Source organism: Agelaius tricolor, unplaced genomic scaffold (genome assembly GCF_023055355.1).
Source record: "Agelaius tricolor isolate 1412-34295 unplaced genomic scaffold, bAgeTri1.0.p SCAF_5, whole genome shotgun sequence".
Taxonomy (NCBI): Eukaryota; Metazoa; Chordata; class Aves; order Passeriformes; family Icteridae; genus Agelaius; species Agelaius tricolor.
In genome coordinates this window covers 6,377,171-6,397,107 of record NW_027269265.1, presented here as the reverse complement: position 1 = coordinate 6,397,107, position 19,937 = coordinate 6,377,171, and the positions used below count along the sequence as shown (strand labels likewise).

The 19,937-nt window shown below is 45.1% G+C and overlaps 1 protein-coding gene and 1 long non-coding RNA gene across 3 annotated transcripts in view; one reads left to right on the top strand and one right to left on the bottom strand.

Annotated features, from left to right (window-relative positions):
• Window positions 1-12,436, bottom strand: part of HIF1A (hypoxia inducible factor 1 subunit alpha) — a 35,469-nt gene extending 23,033 nt beyond the window's left edge. The window contains exon 1 of one of the 2 annotated variants that reach the window (XR_011679092.1): window positions 12,144-12,436. Coding sequence is in view for 1 of the 2 variants with exons in the window: in XM_071426233.1 (XP_071282334.1) it covers window positions 12,144-12,178 (35 nt within the window). In the remaining variant the exon portion in view is untranslated. The remainder of the gene's footprint in view (window positions 1-12,143) is intronic. The other variant, XM_071426233.1, reaches the window with a different exon arrangement.
• Window positions 1-19,937, top strand: part of LOC139589684 (uncharacterized) — a 65,668-nt gene that overhangs the window by 25,690 nt on the left and 20,041 nt on the right. The gene's annotated exons all lie outside the window — the stretch shown is intronic.

Genomic DNA, 19,937 nt, shown 5'->3' with positions numbered 1-19,937 from the left:
CATTACGAAAAGTCTGACCTTTAACAATACTGCAAAAATATTTTAGCTATGTAACCTGACTGATTAAATATTTATTACTGAAGACAGGCCTCAAGTACCTTTTCTCTTGGTGGAAAACCAAGGGTGGAGGGGAAAAAAGCATCAGGATTCTCTTTGTCCTCTTCCTTGGACCACAGATTTCAGTGGAACTCTATTTTGTCAAAGGTATTTCAAGGTAACTGTCGTGGTTTAACCCCAGCCCACAACTAAGCACCACAAAGCTGTTTGCTCACTGCCTGTCCCCCCCTCGTGGGATGGGGAGGAAAACTGCAATGAAGGTAAAACCCATGGGTCAACTTAAAAACCGTTTAAAAATTGAAACAAAATAATAATTGCAATGACAAGGGAGACAATAAAGACTCAAGACAGACAAGTGATGCTCGATGCAATTGCTTACCCACCCTCTGACTGATGGCCAGCCTGTCCCAGAACAGGGACCAGCACTCCCAGCCAGCTCCCCCAGTTTACCCTGTGCTTTGGAATGTCTCTGTGGTCAGTCCAGGTCAGCTGTCCTGGCTGTGTCCCCTCCTGCCTTCCTGTGCACCTCCTCACTGGCACAGCAAGGGGAATGAGGAGTCCTTAACTCAGGGGAAGCACCGTGCAACTACAACTAAAACCTCAGCGTGCTGTCAGCATTATTCTCCAAAACACAGCCCTGCACCAACTACTAGGAAGAAAATTAACTCTATCCCAGCTGAAACTGTAACAACAGCACAAGAAATTCAGTTGCCTTGGACAGATTCACCTTTATAATTTTGATTTTTGTTAGCCACTCATTCAAGATCCCTTCACAGGCAAAATGTTCATCCTACAATAAAAACTGAAGAGAGAATTACTGGAAGTAAATGGCTGCTACCCACCCAGATTGCTGCAGTTTTGTCACTGCTTCCTTTTCAACTGCAGACACTTTTAAGTTAAAACTCCCCTGCTTTGGCAATCAAGCTGAGCACTTCAAGTCCACAGGTTTGTCAGGCTTGTGTGAATCACACAGGGCACTCAAGAGATGAAAATAGACAATAACCTCACAAGCTGGGATTTCAGCCCTTGTATTTTCTTTCTGACAGCCTAATGTTCTTGAAAATATTTTGGGTAGTTTCCAGATTTTTGCCAGGTTTTAGCACCCTTGGCAGCAGCCTTCAGCAGGAACAGTCAAAACTTCTCCCAGCCATTGAATTATTAATTACCAATTGAAATGCTGCTCAAACCCAGCCCATAGTGCTTTCTGTTAAAAATTAATCCCAGAGTAAGATCATCAAGTGCTGCCAGCTGGAGCTGATGGGCAAAACCCAAGGAAAAGGGGATGTTGGAACCAACCAGTGCTGCCTGAGTGGCAGCATCTCCTCTCCCTTTTACTACATGTTTCCTTTCTAGAAAGGCTGCTACTATAGATAAATGTTTAAACTGTACAGCACAACAGTTGGCTATTTTTAGCTGCTATTTAAACCTAAGCTGTAACCAATCTGAGTAAAACCCAGCCATTTAAATAGGAAGATTAACTACCAGCTTCAAAGAGCGTTTCTTTAATGGATCAAATTAATAGGGAAAAGGTCTTTCACAAATGAGGTTTAATTACCAAGTGAAGTCATTGTTGCCTCAACATTGAAATGCCACCAAACTAAAAAAAAAAAAATTCTTTGCTATTGCAACTACTCTAAGCTTTGTTACAATTGCATAAAGTAAATTAAAAACCACACATCAGCATGTATAGCTGCTCACAATTTTCTGTGTAGTCAATTAAATGAGACTGAATTCCTGTAAAGAAAACCTATTTCCAAAGTGAGCATTCTCCTCACCAGAGGGAAAGGGAAGGGGGTTTTAAACAGTGAGATGTGAAGTGGCACAAAACCAGTTTAAACAAATCATATCACTTCTCTTATCTGTTCTATTGGAGCTGCCCCTGTGTAAAGCTCATGATCTTCTCAACAGAAAGAGCATTCTGCAGAACAGGAGACAGAAAAAGCTCCATTTAAAACAAACACCAAACTTCAGAGCTGTATTGCAGCCTTCTGCTCTCAGTCTGGCAGGAAACAAAAACACCTCAAGAGCCTGAAGAAAACCTCAGCTGCTGAGGGGATTAAACATGCAATGAAAATATCAGAAATGCCGGTGCTGGACAGGAAATTGCATGCATTCGCAGGTCTGATTTTTCCTGCACAATTTCAGTGCCAGACATTCATTTCCATTTTGTATTTCTACCAGAGAATACAGAAGCAGAGAATCATAAGCACGTTATCCATGAGAGCTCACTGAAAGCAGTTTCACTGACCCCTTTAAGCCCAATAGCACTTGTATATAAGAGATGTTTACATGCAATAGCTGAATAAAATCTGAGCTCCAGAAGATATCTGAGTTACAGACCCAGAGCAAAAGGGTATTTCACAACCAGGACTCGCAGCAGCTGAACCAAGAGCTCAGCTGAAGGATATAACCCAGACTCCCACTCCCTGCCTCAAATCATGGTGAACAGAAACAAAGTTGTACAGCAACAATTTGCCCAAGAGCCTTGAGAGCAAAGCACCCCAGCAGCAACCCCGTGCCACCAGTTACAGATGTTAATATTGGCCTCTCTACTTGGAGTGTGCAGCTCCTGTCCTCATGGTCATACAAACCACAGCCTCTCCCAAATAACACATCATTCATTCCCCATACCATCCCAAAGACCCCTCCACAGCAGATTCCTACAAGTGAGCCCCTAATCCTCTAAATGCAGCCCCAATTTTTTATCTCCTTGAGTGAAAAACTAATCAATCTCCACATATAATTTGGCTTGTTCCTCCTTATTTACCAATGGCAAATAGACCAAAAAAAAAAAAAGCCATGGAAAATACCACCAGTAACTGGTAAATTTTGGTTTAAAATAATTAGATAAAAAATGGTCAGTGATAGAACTTAAAATGTGTAGCAGTCAACTTTGTCTCCTTCTAGTTTTTAAAATCACCACCCAGCATTAAGAAAATTTTTATACTGTGTACATATCATTTGATTAAAAAAAAAAAAAAATCAAGGTTTCCTTTATGTCACTTTGCTATGGTTACAGATTTTCTCCCATTCAAACTTACTATTTCTCTAATCAGATACATTTCGCTCTAGGGGTGTTTTCAGTTCCCATGTAAAATAACTTGTGCACGATTAATTAACTCAGGCTCATCTTTCTTGATACAGGTTGTGAGACATTCCAAAATATAAACATTTTCCAATAGCAATTCACATTTTTCTCTTTAGATTTGCTTTCTTCAAGTGGCTTTGTATTTATCACATTATTTGTTCTTAAAGTTTCATAGAAATATCCATCGTAGGAAACAAGAAATCCTAATTTGTAATGTGCCTCAAATCTGGTAACATCTTGAGCTTTAACTAGTTTTCAGTTCTGCCATTAATTGCCATCATTTGCCAGTAAAAGATTAAGATAATATTGCCATGTTAGTAACAATCGCTCAGCTGGAAAATTACTCTAGGAAACACCTGGCTTAGAAATGGAGTCACAAAAACCATATCCACTATAACATAGCTGCATTTTTTTCTTCATTACACCAAAAAAAGATGTAAATATTACAATATAGCAATATACTAAAAGTATATGGCATCAGGATGGTGCTGGAACTTTAGAAAGTAGACCTGCAAAGTGGTCTCACATTGAACTTTTAAGGCTGAACGCATTCCTGAGGTTGGTATAAAACTTGGTCACCTTTCCAGGCCCAGCGTAAGCAAGGTATCTCTGGCAGCACAGCTGAACAGGACAGAGGGGCAGCTCCTGGCTTGCAGCCATAGCCTGCAGAGCACCCAGAAAAACCAGTTGTGTCTATGTGGAGAGCACATGGCTTGGCCACCAACCACTCTCACCTACAGCCAAAGAGTGTTAGGACAAAGTTTACTCTCCTGACTGTGCTGAATACACAATCACTTGGGTTTTTTCACTGGTTGCAAGATCTGTGTTTTGTCCAGAGCTGCTAGCCAGGATACCTGCTAAATTATTCCTCCATGAAAAGGAGACACTAAAACAGTGGAACTGCTCTATCGACGACTTCATATAAAAAACTGGTTTATAGTTTTTACCACTCAAATCCAGTTATTTAGGTATAGGGGAGTTAAGGAGCTGATCAACTTCAACAAGGAGGGACAGAGCTGCAGTGTTAGCACCACCAATCAAGACTTGAGACAGACTCACACCAACATGGCCCCGAGAGCCCCATTCCCTCTCCCTCCCAGCCCTGCATGACACACTTGCCTGTCCTGACCAGCAGCCCAGGCTGTTCATCCCTCAGCAGGCAAACTTTTTCCAAATTGCTTGGGAGGGGTGCTCCTTCCTCCCATTGCAGCCCTACAGAATTACTGCAGTCTCTCAGCTGCCAGTTCTCTATGGGTTGGAGTTATTGCTTTGACCCACCTTGCTTTGACGTGATTTCCTGTTAAAGTATTATTGCTTTATGGCCAATTTCATTTACTAGTTCTTATGATCTAGTCTGTGTAGAGAGGTCTTGTGAGGAAAAAAAAAAACCCACACCCAAACCTCGTGTGCAATCAGAAGCATGTGATTATACAGAAGAAAGTCTTGCCTTCATGAATTAATGAACATCACAGCCCACTAATCCAGCTCAGGAAAAGAACTCAGAAAAGAACTCAGAAATTCCTTACATACAGCATGAATGATTCAAAAGAGATTTAACTGCAGAAATTATTGTAATATCCAAGCAGGAACAACACCACTGTACGTAAACTATTAAAAGTCATTCCTTTGTATATTTCTTTCTAACACAGCAATTCAAACCATTTTCTTTACATGAGGATAGTTACAGGCATTTCCCATAGCCTGACTACCACCAAAACAAACCCCCAACTGATAAAACTCTAACAGATCAGGAGAGCAAGCAGGCAGGTCAGCCTGGATTAGCTACAGCAGCACAAATGCTCTGAAAGCCACCAGGGTTTGCAAAATGAGAGTGGGGAGAGGCAGTGAGAGGAGACTCACTCAGCTCACCTAGAGAAGCCTTACCCCACAAAGTCCAGATAAACACCCATCCCACAGACAAATCCCAGCACACAGGAGCCAGCAGCAGAGCCTTAATGGCCTGAACCCACCCTAGCACCACACTGACAAGGTTATCCATCATCTGGATTTGGCCTTGAATTGACCTGAAACCCCAACTGCCTCCCCACATAGAAATGTGAGGAAGAAGGGAAAAGCTTAAATATTGTCATTTCTAATTTAGATCATGGTGAAGTAATTCCATCATGTCTTACTATACAAAGTAACCCACCCACAGTTTACCTTTGCATTGTAATATACTCTTTTAAAATAATGACATGGGATACCATGGTGGCAGGCAAGAAAAATTTTTTTTTCAGCTACGTTATTTGGCTTTTTCTTGAATTTTTTTTTCCTTAATTAGTTGTGCTTTACCCTTCAGGATTAAAGGTACATTGTAGTAAAATTGTGTTTATTATTACAGAAAAATCAGAGCTATTCAAAAGAGGTATCTGAACACGGGCTTGACAGAACTAGACACTAAGTGCTCTCCTCCCTTCAGCCCTTCTGCTTTTGATTCTACCAAGCTCACAAAAAATAATGCAAAACATATCCCCAAGATATCTGTCAGGCTCTCAGTTAACAATGTTTTAGCTAAGAACTGGTCTACCTTCAGACAGATGCAGACACTTGATAAAGTAACTAATTTTAGTCTAAATCATGGCAATAAAATGTATCTTCTGTTTTGTTCACTGTATTTTGTTTTCAAGACATTTTCCCTCATTGCTTCCATCATAGTTTCTTCCCTTCACCTCAAGTTCCTCAACTGCTTTCAGTTAACAGGGTATTTTGTAATCAAAGGGTTTTAAGAACAGGGTAAAAAAAAAGAACATAAGTAAGAGATATCAAGTTTTATTTTTCTGTATGAATAAAGAACAGACCCACAAAGCAGTCAAGAGAAACATTTACAACAATAGCTAGGACAAAAAGCCTGCAGCAATGTCAGCTCAGCATCCAACAGACTCAATAGGGTGCAAGGAAAAAGTCCTTTCTGAAGGACTGAGCACCAAAATTCCCATCCCCAGCTAAACCATTCCTTTCTTTAGTGTAGCTAGTGGAGGCTGCAGCCTTTATATTTGATGTGGATTACTTTATGTCTTCCAAAGGAGGTGACAAGAAGCAAACATGAGGAGGTAAGCCTTTAGTAACTCCCATTCTATCATAACAGTCCATTTACTATGCTCATTTGTGAGCAAAAACACGAGGCTTGGCCTCAAATCCTTTTGCTTCTTGAAATGCACAAATTTTCATAAAGTGACATCAGTCTAGTTTTGGTTCAGGATTGACCATGAAAGAACTCATTCTGGTAAACAAAGCAGATCATCTTTTCCAGGTAACATTTCCAGGATTACTGCAAATCAAGTCAAAATGTTTATTAAATAAGTTGCTTGGTAAAACCTTCCACTGTTGTAATTATGATCAGCGCCGCTGATTCAGTATCCTCAACTCTTCACTTGAAGTTCAGGCTCTATTTTAATGCAGTGAGTTAAAAGATTTGTTGTAACATTTCTCAAAATGCTTAAGGAGCATTCATTCACACCAAATTAACCAGAAGCTGCACAGTATCTCTGCTAACACACACAGTTATGCTTTGGTGTCTTTAAGGAACAACTAGTGGACCATCTTGAAGCACCAGTTCTTCTTCAGTGCCAGCAAAGCCATTTTGAATTTCTTGGTACTAAAACATCTCAAGCTTTTAAAGGGCTACATTTCTCTCCAAGTCCCAGTGTTATCAGACTTCAACAGGAAGAAAGGACAGATTATGCACTTGATGAAACTGCTCTTTATCAATGCACTTTCTCTGAGTTCTCAAACCCAACCCCCAGGCTGGTATGAACAGGCGTAGCTTCAACCCAGGCTGTGGCTCCACATCAAAGAACACTGAAGTGTTCATCACCTACATAAACTGCATTCAAAAATACATATGCTGGCATGCATTCACTTGATTCCATGCTCCTAATGATTTCAGAATGTAATTCTGTAGAGATTTTTATTCCAAGCTAAATAGCAGAGATCTCAGTAGAGAAAAATCTCAACAGGCTTCATGTCCAATGGTAATTTGGAAACCTGTATCTTCCTTGAATTTTCAGTCACTAAAGTGTAAAGGCTCATCTTCTCTCCTGTAGTCCCCAGCATCACAAAACCTCCCTGTGTCTCCCATTTCAGAGCAGCCCTCAGTGGAAAACTCAGATTCTCTTGCATTCTCTTCCATCCCCTCTAATACAAAGGAAATTTCTCAGGAGAGGCTCAAAATGCTCAGATGCTCTTGAATTCAAAAGGGAAAGGGCTGTTATAACATGAAAAGATGATCAAGGTCCAAGTTTTTTCCATGCATTACCTAGGTGGTTTTTCTGAGGCATGTAAACACCTGCCCTTATAACTGTGTGTGTGAAGATGAAAGGTGCAGTAATCTGGAACATTCCTTCCTTTTGGACACCAGCTTGCTAGGAACAGGAATGGGTTACTGTGCCTTCTTGTAAAGCTCTTGCAAGATTTGTTTTTGTTTTGAATCTGCTTGTTTTTTAAAGAACACATCTTGTAATTGAATTGGTATTTGCATCTCCTTGGAAGTATCATCAGGAAAAGCTTGATGCTCTTGTACACCACCACTAAACCATGTGGGACTTCCCTCATGGGTTGATTTAGCCATGCACACTCCATAAACAGGTAAAAATTATTTTGTTGGCATGTCCTAACACCAAAGCTCTTTAGGAATAAATTAATACTACCAAATTCTCTTTGGCAGTACAAAAAAAAAAAAAAGTATTTTTAAAAATCAGCAGCTTCTGTCATTCAACATCCCCTTTAATATCAAAAATCTCATGCGAGCCTACTTGAAATCCAGCATATTACTATTGAGCAACATGAACACATCCAAGAATTCAATCCACTGTGTTACACAGGCTCAGCAAGAGTCCTCCAGGCTTCCAGGCTGGAAGCACACCAACAGGAACATGCACAATCTTAGGAGTTTTGGGTTTACACTGCAATGCCACTGACATTTGACAGTGTTATTAATATTTATTGACTAATTTTTAAATTCCACTTCACCATCAGCAATCAGTCTTGGAACCAGACACATAAACTCGAGGCATTATAGTTCAAGGACAGGGAGGAATAAAGTCTATGGCTGCTTGCACAAGGTGCAGGGGAGGAAGCAATCACCTGCAGGTGAATTCACGCATCGCGCACATGACAGCAGCGTGGTCTCCTCTGGTGGCAGCAGGAGGACAGCGTGGCACAGCTCCTCAAGGCTTACAAAGGGCATGCCACCTTAGCCTAGCCTAAGTAAGCCCTTGATGGGCACTTCTGATAAGAGAGAAACCAACCAGCAGATGGGGACGGCAATTAAATGAGAGAATAAAATCGATTATCCACTTCACACCTCCACCTTTAAACCAACAGTTCACTTAAGTGCCACACTTAGGATGCTGATAAGAGTGTGCAGCTACCTTTGTTCCCCCCCACACCTTCCAAAAATGGTCCAGCAGGTACTTTAGGAAAGGAAAAGCATTTCAACAGAAGGCTGAATTGCTACAAAAGCTTGAAAGGGCTTCAAATGAAAACCTCTTACTATCACATCACCCTGTTACAGACCCGTGACAACCTGGACCATCTGATCACAGCTGCACCAGCCCTCCTAGCTAAGCACGGACTGGTTGTTGGTATTTCAGGCACCCCAACCAAGAGACCCACACTGCAGAGACTGTGTTTTAAAGGGGAAAGCAAACATGACTGTAAACAAAAACCAGAAAACCCTCCTGCTGCTTCCATCAGCTCACTGGCAAATTATCAGACGTTCACTGATAAATGGAACCAAAGCACCAGCAGAGCAAAATTATGGAAAATTTCTGCAGCAGGCAAATCCTCCACAGCTATTCTTCCCAGATTTTCAGTGCCTTGATGCTGATGAGGACGGGCAGTAGCACTATGCTGTCCCCTTCATCTTTAGTGGGCACTGGAAAACCATTTCTGGTCTTTTTTATTAAAGGAATTCACAAAACTTTTCATGTTTGAGGCAGTGCGAAGAGCAGACAACACAGGTAAGTTGTATGGCAAGGCAAACAATCCAGATAAATCCAGAGAGCAGAAAAACCACTGTTCTGTGAGCCAGAAACCACTCAGCCTTCCCCATACCTGTGGGGAGACTCTACAGGAGATTTACTGAAAGATTCCTCCTCTTCTTACAGCCCAGATTATACAAAAGGGTTTTGTATTCACTTTCAACTCCAGCAACGGTGGCTCAGTTCCCCCAGCGCTGAGAGAAATTAACAGACAAAAGCGGTGGCACTTACAATCCTAAAGACCTCACACAAGTTGAAGAAAAAACAGGGGCAGCCACTGCCCCTCAGAGCCATCAGCACAGGGCACAGGCTTCTCAAACAGATTCTGGAGCTGGACTTGGGTGGCAAAAGTCCAGCAGAAAATCCCTGATCTTCCAAATCATCCCCTTTAGACACTAAAAAATAAGTTTCAAGGCCCAACTCTGAGAAATTGAAAAGCTGAAGTTCTTCTGTGAGGCACTCACGTCAGGATATTAAATTTCACTGGCTTATACCATCTTAAAACCCAGAATGAATACTCCAGAAATCACTTATTTTTATTTCGCACCTATGGCATTAAAAATATGCATTTTATGCTATAAAGACTTACAGCACACCCGAAAAATGAATCTGGGTTACCTGCCAGCTGCAAGCCACTACCAAAGTAACGACTAACCCATAACCCTAAATGGCTCATTGACTTAAAAAGGCACCAGAATTCCTCTGCTAACAGTGAAGTGTCACAGCACAGACCCGAGGAAAAGCTTTTCATTGCATCAGCCATCTGCACACTGGAGTTTGTTAAAAGAATATTGAGAAAAATCTCACACTTCTCACCAAAACCTTCAGTTTGGCTCAAATGAGAGACGATGAGCAAACAAAGCTCCCAACAACTCTTTCACCCTCTCCACGCACTGAAACGCTGTCCTTGCAGCACCTGGGGGAAAACCCAGGAGCACATCAAAGTGATACAACTACAGAAGAATGGCTAAAACCCAAATAATTCAGTATCTAATCATGGTGCTGATACTTGATTTCTTAGGGAATCTTGACCCCTCTGCATATATGAGAAGCTTGGAACCACATCAAAAAATGGACTCAACAGGCCAGTAGAAAAATCCACACCTCCAGATACTGCTATGACCAAATTTCACTTTAAAGACTAAGACATAAACTTGGGCAAATTCCATATTTTCTGAATCTCACAGCATATAATTAAGTAAACAACAAGCTTTACATTAACTATCAAGAGATAAACACTATCCACATACAAGCAGAGGGAGAGGCAAGGAATAAAAGAATCTTAACCCATGCCAAAATTGAGGTGTACTGTATATACAATTAGCCAAAGTTTTATCATCAAAGATGATAAAGAACAGGACGTAAAGGACTTCTCCCTTCAAGGTATTCTGAATATGGACACTATCAAACCTAAACCCTTCAAAAACAACCCAGGTTTTTGAGAAATGCTTGATATTTCCATGAAGTTCTCTGCTGAGCTCATATCCTTCCTTTTTTTGCTTAGCCATCTTCGCTCAAGTGTACATCCACAGCCCCCAGGATGAATGTACCACAGACACAGCTTTATGTTTTCCATTAAAACCTTACAACAGGAGTAAGGGGAATGTTCCTTTATAAGAAACATTCCCGACTTTGAACTTTGTCTGCAGGAAACAGAAAACAACAAATTCTCTTTCTTAAGCCCTGCCTTTAGGAAGGAAGGATAAGCTTTGCATACTCATTCTTGCATTCTGAAGAAAGCAGATTATATCCAGAATAAGGGAATTCCAAAAAAAAAGAAGAAAAAGTCCTCCAGTGGGGCAAAACGGTAAGTAAAAAATAACAAATACTCAAGGGCAAAAGAAAAAATAAAAAAGGAAAAAAATAAAAACCAACAACAAGGAAACAACTAAACAACTCAAGTCTCAAAGCCCCTTCCTAGACCTACCACCTTCCTAGACCTGCCACTAAATTAGGGCATCAGAGCAAAGCGCAGATTAATCATTTTGGTTGCAACATTTTCTCACAGGCTTTCCAAGAGCCATCCGGCAGGAACAGAGAAACTGGAGGCTGAGTGCCACCCCAGGGTGCCCCCCTGTCGGGATTTCACTGAACCCAGAGGCGCTGGGTTCTCCCCCATCCCAGCGCGGCAGCGGCTCCCAGGGCGCTCCAAGGGAGCCGGTGCTGTCCGGGCTCTCCCGGTGCTCCCCGCTCAGCACAAAGCTCACCATCCATTTTACAAGCCGGCCAGGGCTCCTTCCCGACACAACTTACACGCCGTAACACTTACAGCGCTTAACCTGCTCAGATGACCCTTGGATACAAGGGCAGGCAAAACCCATCTCGAAGAATTAAAAGCCGAGAAAAGGTATCGATAGCCATATAAACAAACCTTCTGCAGATGGCGAAGACGGCAATTAATCCCCCCACAAAGCCCCACCGCCGGGACTGGCTCACCCGAGCCCCCCCGGCTCCTTAAACTTCACCGCCTAACAAAGGCTTTTAAGGCTTTTATTCCCCCCCTCTTTCCTCTAATTTGCGCTTACGATCCTCGGTGAATTATTCATACTCCTCAACTCACATTGTCCATCCGCCCCCCCTCCCTACCCCCCTTACACCTCCCCAACGCGACTTTTGGGGATTTTTTTTTTTTAAAGCTTAATATCTCCAGATAGCGAACCGGCCCTTTTCCGCACAAAGCCGGGGCACGGCGGGCTCGGAGCGCGCCGGGCACGGGGCACGATCAATGCCTGCCCGCTCATTTCCCGGAGCGGAGCGGCCCCGGGCTCGCTCCCCGGCACCGCGGCCGACACCGGGCGCTTCACCCCCGGCCCCGCCGCCAGCCCCGAGCCCCGGCCCGCTCCCCCCGCCGACAAAATGGCGACGTGGACGAGAAGGAGAAGGAGGAATGGAAGAGCGGAGCGCTCCGAGCGGGGAAGAGGCCGAGGAGGGGGCGGCGGTAACAAAGCAAGGGGGCGGCGGGGGCCGGCAGCGGCGAGCGGGGGGGAGGCGGGGGGCGGGCAGCGCGGCATCGGTACCTCTTCTTGTCGGTGACGCCGCCGGGGCTGTCCATGGCGGCGGGATGGCTTCTCCTCCCGCCGGCTCCCTGGATGCGAGGCGGCCGCGGCTCCGATGGCCGCCAAGGGGCGCGGGGAGATGGCGGCGCTGGCCGGGTCTGGGGCCGCGTGGGCTCAGAGCATCGGGGCACAGGCTGCGGGGAGGTGCGGGCGCGGCGGCGGCGGGCGCGGCGCGGGGCCCGCGCTGCGCCAGTGAGGAGCGGCGGCGCGGCCCGGCCCCTGCGCGCGGGGTCAGCTGAGCGCTCAGCTGGGCGGGGGCCGCCGCCTCACGTGCGGCGCTGCGTGCGGGGCGGGCCCGGGCTCGGCCGACCCCACAGCGCCCGCCCCACAGCACCAGCCCCATAGCGCCGGCCCCACAGCGCCCGCCCCATAGCGCCCGCCGGCGGGGGCTCGTCCCGGCCCAATCCAGCCCTGTTCGACTCGGCCCAGCCCGGCCCGGCCGGCCCCACACCGGCCCCACAGCGCCCGCCCCACAGCGCCCGCCGGGGGAGCTCGTCCCGGCCCAGCCCAGCCCGGCTCGGCCGGCCCCACACCGGCCCCAAAGCGCCCGCCCCACAGCGCCCGCCGGGGGAGCTCGTCCCGGCCCAGCCCAGCCCGGTTCCGCTCGGCTCGGCTCGGCTCGGCTCGGCCCCGACCGGCCCTGCCCGCTCCGAGCGCAGCCCGCGCGGATCCTGCCACAGATCGCACCCCCGTGGGCACAGCGCGAGGAGTTAGTCCTTTCTTTATCTCCTTCTTTTTTCCTTTCTCACGTAACTTTGTTCAGTGCTTGACTCTGCGGCTTCTCCCAAAGATGTCGTAGCACAATAAAAACCCAGGATGTTTAGAGTCATGGAATCATCGAGGTTGGAAGAGACCTTTAAGATCATCCAGTCCAAGGATCCACCTGGCACTGCCCCTGTAGCCCCTAAACGCATCCCCCATGCCTCTTAAACACCTCCAGGGATGGTGATTCCACCACCAGCCTATTCCAATGCCTGAACCATCCTAAGAGAGGCATTTTTATTTTCTAATACCTAATCTGAATCTCCCGTGTCTTGCATTAAGAGCATATCCTCCTGTCCTCCCACTGCAGCCACGGCAGCAGAGACCTCCCTATGACCTCCGCTCGGTCAGTTTTGGACAGTGATGAAGCTCCCCCTGAGACTCCTCTTCTCCAGACGAAGCAAACCCGGCTCCCACAGCCACTCCTCAGAAGACATTTTCTAGTCCATTTCCAGTTAAAGGGTTCAGAACCTCACATTAATTAAAGGGAGCAGTCAGGTCCACAGCCAGGCAGCCCAGAAGGAGAACTGACAGGTAATTAAGCACATTTCGAGCAAGTTTTACAACTTCCCAAACCCGAACGAAACCCAACAGCAGAGCCAGGAGGCTGGACCAGGGCTGTGCTGAGGCACTGTGACCCCTCTGCCTTCCTTCCCTGCTACCCACCCAGGCTGGCCCAGATCCAGTGCCATCATCCCAGTGTCTGTGTCCAGTTTTCCTCTCCCTGCTCCCCCCATGGCAATCCTTGCCTCAGGCACTGCTCACCAGAGAGCCCCAGGAGCTCCTGCTAACCACTGTCCAGGTGGGGCTGGACAGTGTTCACCTGGCACTGACATGGCCACACAGGCGAGTGGCCTCCTGGATTAGGAGCCAGGATACAGCCATGAGAGAGCAAGGAAAGGAAACTGGGGGCAGAGCCCACACATTTAAAGTTAAAAGCCTTAGTTCTGTCAGGGCCATGTATGGGTGAGCACTCTGGGGAGGCAGGAAAGGCACAGTTCCAGGTGGAGTGACCCCACAGAGCTCCGAGGTTCCTTTACATCTTGTGAGCTCCCACTAGCAAGGACTTCAAGTGACCATCTGGAGCTGAACCTTATGAGACTACTCAGTTTGCAGCTTGGAAGTAATGATACCTTTAAAAAAAAGCAGCTTTGACAGGCATAAGTGACATTCTTTAGCTGCTGTGTGCACGTGTGGTGACATAAGAAACACCTGCAGGGCAAAGTAGATGATGCTTCAGTACTGCACCTTCCTAACACTTCTGCTGTGGATTCCCAGCTCCCAGGTAACAAGCAGTTGGTTTAGGCATACAGTCATGGATGTTCTGTGTTTGGGGGAGTTATTATTTTTTTTATTATTATTTAGAAGAAGAAAACGCAGTGACTGTGACATTTGTTACAATCACAAGGAGTTCCTGTATGAAAAGGATTGCTTCTGCCCACAGCAGTCAGATACATGGAAGAGGCACAGGTGCTTCTGACTACTTTTATTCCTTCAAGGTTTTTCTATCCAAACACAGACAAAGCCCAGCTCTGCTTTGCTTATGAGCTGTGACAACACAATAGCCCGTGGCAGTGTGGCTGTGAACTACTGATATTTCTGTTGTTCTGTGCTCACTGGAGCCTCAAGAAGAAAAACAATCTAAGCAAGACTCAACCTCAAGTGTCTTGCATAAGTACCAAGAAGCCCTCCCCAAGGGCTCACAGACAACTTTATCTTTCAAAATGAAGTTTAGGCAGCTCAAAGATTGGAAGAAATTCAGTTGTGCACTGCAGCTGAGCAGGGTTTTTTAGTCTGTTCACAGAGTCACCATAACAGCCCCTAGAGAATTTTCTGGTTAAATGGGAAGGAATCTCCTGGTGGATGCAGAAATGTCAAGGCCAGCTCAGTGCCACCTTCCCCACCAGAGTCCCTGGAACGCATCTGGGGAGTTTTGGTAGTGAAGTGATGATAACAGAGGTACTTCCCATGCCTTAGAGGAGACTGGTGCAACTCAGAGCAGCCCTTGCAGCTTCTCTAATCTCTCAGACTGAGGTTGAAGTGGTTCCTGGTGAGCCTGGCACACTTGAAAGTGAAAGCCTCTTCTTTACTTTGACTGCAATCTCAGTGCCCTTCAAAGACCAAGAGGCACTTGATGCAGTCTGGACCAGGGGCTGCTGAGTTGTAACCTACAGAACCCACCTTACCGTACCCAATAAGGTTTTATTTCCACTCTTGTCACTCTTTGAATGACAATTTTAGTGCCTAAAAGCATGGATGTCTTAGGATTCACTTGTGCACCTTCATTACTACTATCCAAATTCACATAATGTGCAGTACATCAAAAGGGTTTCTCACTGAGTATTCTTAAATAAGGTTCTGCTCATTTTAAATCACTTAGACACAACAGCTTGAGATCTGATGGTGACCCCTGAATAAAAATCACTGGAGAAAAATCCCAGTCCACACTTTGCTAATGCTTCTCAAATGATTATTCAAAGATATCATAGTTCCCAGCATGGTCTGTCTGGGGAGCTGTGAGTAAGTGTTGTGGTCTCCTTACGAGACACATTTCTTTCATGCCAAACATGCTTACCCCGAGCTCACCGTAAAGAATAATGCTTCAAAACCCAGCTGTGTTTCAGAAGGGTGTTAGTGGAAACTTGTTCTGCAATTAAGCATTTCATACTGTAGCAGCTCTTGAGAGATGTTAAGCAAATGCTCTCCCTCAGACACATCCTTCCCTTTATTAAACTTTTGCGTCACTCCTCTAACAGCCTGCATTTACACTTTCTTTCCCGCTTTCCCAGTGGCTGATAACAGAAACTTATTCCAGTACATGATGCCTTAGTCACTTTTCTTGACCTTTATTGCTGCTCTAAGTTCACACTCACGCTTACGTTAGAGAACTTCCTGAACACAATGGTGTTTGCATATGACTAATTAGGGCAAATGCACAAGCTGATGAGTCAGCAAACGGCTCTGGAGGACAGCGGCAGCGGCTCGGCTGCACAACGAGTCGGGGTGAAGATGTGAGAAGTGCTCCTGCCTCTGCTCTCGGATCTGTTTGCTGATGGAAACACATCTGTCACCGTGATGGGCTCTGTAGGCATTTACCAAATGCATCCCCATCAATAACGACTGGCAGAGCTTCTGATTTCGGTGGGAAGAAGTCAGGGATTTAATTAAGGCATTTTACCTCCCGAGAGCACTCACCGTTTCTGAGCAGGGACTCACCGGACGGGCAGGGGGTGTTAAAGAGAAGCCCCACGTATCTCTCAGGAGCTGGCAGCTCACATCACAGGGGATGTCACAAACAACCTGCCCTCAGCACTGCCTTTCCTGGGCTTTTGCTTCATTGCCCAGCCCCCTGTGATGCCTTGAGAGGCTACCTAGAACCTAGAGGCTATACAGTGTTAAAGGAATAAAATATTTATAAATATTTATTAAAAAGGTCTTCAAAGGATACACTTCGGGCAGTACAAGAGCCCAGCCAGGACTACACCCAAGATGGATGACGGGTCACAAGTTTTCGCACTTTTTTAAGTTTTGGTCCATTTACATATTGGGGTTAATTGTCCAATTAGTGCTTCAGGTTATGAAGTCCCATCCTCCCAGATTGCTCTCCTCAATTCACTGTTGTTTACACTTTTTGGAGCTGAAACTGCAATGGTGTCCTTGGTTCTGGGACCGGAAAAGGATTATTTTGTCTAACTAAACTGTGAAGAGACCTTGCTAACAATTTTTATGAAGTTCAGAGCTATATACTAATACAGTACAGAATCTGAAAAATATGAAGGCTAAAACTTAAGGCATCACCTACATGTAGGGAATTAACACTCACTGGCTCAGTAATTGAGCTATAATGAAGGGTACATTCTAGTCCATCAATATTCTGACCAAAATTTTGACCAAAAAACCTGTCTTGCACACAGCACCACTGTGGAGTGTTGAGTTGACAGAGGAATGCCACAAGGTCTCAAATGCTGTGCAGACCCAGGGCTCTGTAACACAGGCTAATAGTTGTTACTACAACTTACTGTGCTTAACAGTGCAAGAACCTGAGAGCTCTGGTGGTCAACTCATTTCACAATAGAAAAATGAACTGAAATTTGAATCTAATTCAAACCAAACCATTGGCATTGGAAGCCTAATGCTGCTGTTTCTCAAATCTGAAATACTTTCTGAAATGAGAGTACGTGATGGGAGACACAATCTCCCTTTGGCAACTGCTGTTTCCTCTTCTCTTTTCTAACCTCAGTGCTTCTTTTTTCCTTCTTGTGCCAAGATCTTGTTTATTTTTCCTTTTGCATCTACACAATCCGCATTTTTTAAACTATGACCACCTCTTAAAGCCTGCTTGGGACAGTGTACACTTAGGCATTTGGAAATACTCTCTGGACTGTTATTTCTACACAGGTACCCCAGTATGGTAACAAATTCTGCAGTGTAATAAAAGCACTATGTCCTATTCAGTGCAATTAGATTTGGGGAAGGATTTCTACCCATGAAAGGAGTTTAACAGACGGAAGTGTAAGGCAAGCAGACACTCAGCAGCCTACACTGTACAATTTCACCAGTTGGCTGCATCCTGCCTATCCCAGGTCCTTCCTGAGTAGATACTGCCAGTTGTACAGTGTTTTTCCTGATGTGGACAAAAACCAGCAAGGAATTTAAAAATTGTCCTTACAGAAAAGATGGGTTTGTGGTCAAAGCCCTGAACAAAGGCTCTGGGGGCCGAGGTTTGGTTCCAGGCTTCCTGTAGGACTCTACACAACTCAATTAGAGAAAGACTTTCTATTTTCAGTGCTGCAGTCCTTTGCCACAGTGCTGAGGGGAGGAATCCACTGCGTGCCCTGCATGAAGTCCAGCTCCCCATACAGCAAACTGGCAGTTCTGGAGCCCTCAGGAACCAACTGAGGACGGAGCAAGGGACAACCACAATGTAAATATGGGAAAAAAAGGACCTTGTCAAAGCCAGGTCCAGGTTTTGGCTTTCAAGATATGTCTGTGCTCAGGATCCCCATCTGGTAATTCCACCCTGCAGCAAAGCACAGCAATGGAACTTGGAAAGAGCACCCAAAGTCTGGGGCATAAAGTGCTCTCATGGAGGTCAGAGATGCTTCTTCAGCCTCTGTCCTGTCCAGCTCAGAGCAAGGTTTGGCAACAGCTTGGTCAAAGCTTCCCTTGGTCTCTCCTCTGGAGCTGTTTCAGTTTAGCCCCTTAACTGCAGTTTCCAGAGGAACACTGGGGACAGGAAGGAACTGGGTTAAAATCCCCTCACCAAACCAGGCAAAAGAGATTTGGGCAGAGTTTTCCCCACTTAGAGTGCCTGAATAGTGGGTTTGGTGTTCCTTGGCATGATCCTGAGTACTCCTGAGCTCACCAAGTGCTGTTTTCATGGCCGCTGGTCTCACTGTGTTGAGCTGGAGACACAAACACTTCCTTTTCCTCCTCTGCTCTGCTCACACACTCCAAGCACAGCTTTCTTGTGAGGCTGTGGTAGCCAGGGCAGCACAGCTGTCATCACACCGGGAAGCAGGACACAGGCTGGCTCTCCTTGTGACCAACTCAGTGGTTTTAACCCACATCTCTGGAACCAGCAGGACACTCCCCACATGCCAATCAGCTCGTAACACCTCAGACCTACCAGGCAAGTTTTACTTTCTTCTCTGCACTTCTTCCCTTTTGAAGGCACTATAAACACAAGTGAAGCTCTTTGAGGACAGGGAAGGGAAGGCAGATGAGCAGCCAGCAGCAGCAGTGTGAATGGGGTGACAGTCTTTGCATAAGTTATAACCCAGAGCAGAGGGAATATGCCTTTCTCAGAAGGAGTGGTTTCAATTTCATGCAGATTTCTGACTCCCACAGCTAGTTATGATCCACAGGAACATTCAGAAAGAGGCTTCTTTTTCCTTCTTTTGATCCTTTTCATCCCTCCTACGAAGCCCTTTGTTATTTTACAGCCTGGACCACAAGTTTCTCACACAGAGCAAGAAAGAGTCCAAAATAAATTGAAAGATGAAATTAAATTGCACTTGTAATGAAAATGTAAAGGTGACCAAACTCTTTTACCTGATCCAACATAGAGAAGTTTCAAATTCTGATTGGGGTTTTTTCCTGTTTTGACATTAAAACACACTTTCTTTCCAATTATACAGTTTCTTAAGTGTTTTTGCCTAACGTTTCCCCAACTTGGATCTAGCTAAAAGACAAAGGGCTTGAGGTTTTATTTGTTTGTTTGTTTGTTTTCCCAGCAACACATTAGAAAATGCAGTGCAAGCTTTAATGACTATGTCTGTTTTAACATGCCTTTTGGAGGACTGTAGGCATTTATGGGGGAATGAAGTAATTAACATATTATTTGGGCATGCAAAGACAAGTTCCAAGCAGCTGCCTTTATTCTCTTGATATGGCAACACAATTGTTAAAACAATGCCTTCTTAAATCTTTTTTTTCCTCTCTGTGTTCACAGACCACTCAAGTTGCTTGTTTAAGCCAAAGCTTTAAGAGGTTGCCAGATTTTCAGGACCAGTAATTTTTCTCTCAAACACACTGTTCCCTCTTACTTATTTGAAGCAGCAAAATAAAAATCAATACCTCAGTCCCTTTAAGGAAATGTTGAACTCAAAAGCTCCCATGTTCTCATTTCAGCCTCTAAATAAATGACTTTTATAGTACATCCATTTTTCTCCCAGACTTTCCAGATTTTCCACCTATTAATCTCAAACCTTCATGGTTCTTCACATTGATCTCACCTTCACGGAGGTGGTGAGAGGTGGGTTTAAGTGATCCAGACCACTGTGAGAGGTGTCAAGTACCCCTGAAGTATCTGGGAAGCACAAGAAGATAGAGGAAGGATCAAGCTGTGTTTCTTCCTGCCTTGCAGAAATGCAGGTGGGTAGGTGAGGGGGGATGCCTAAACAGGTGTTTCTAAATCACAGGGTCAAGGAACCGATCGTTGCTCTAGGCAGAAAGAAGCACTTTGCCAGCTTGATAACAACAGAGCTGAGA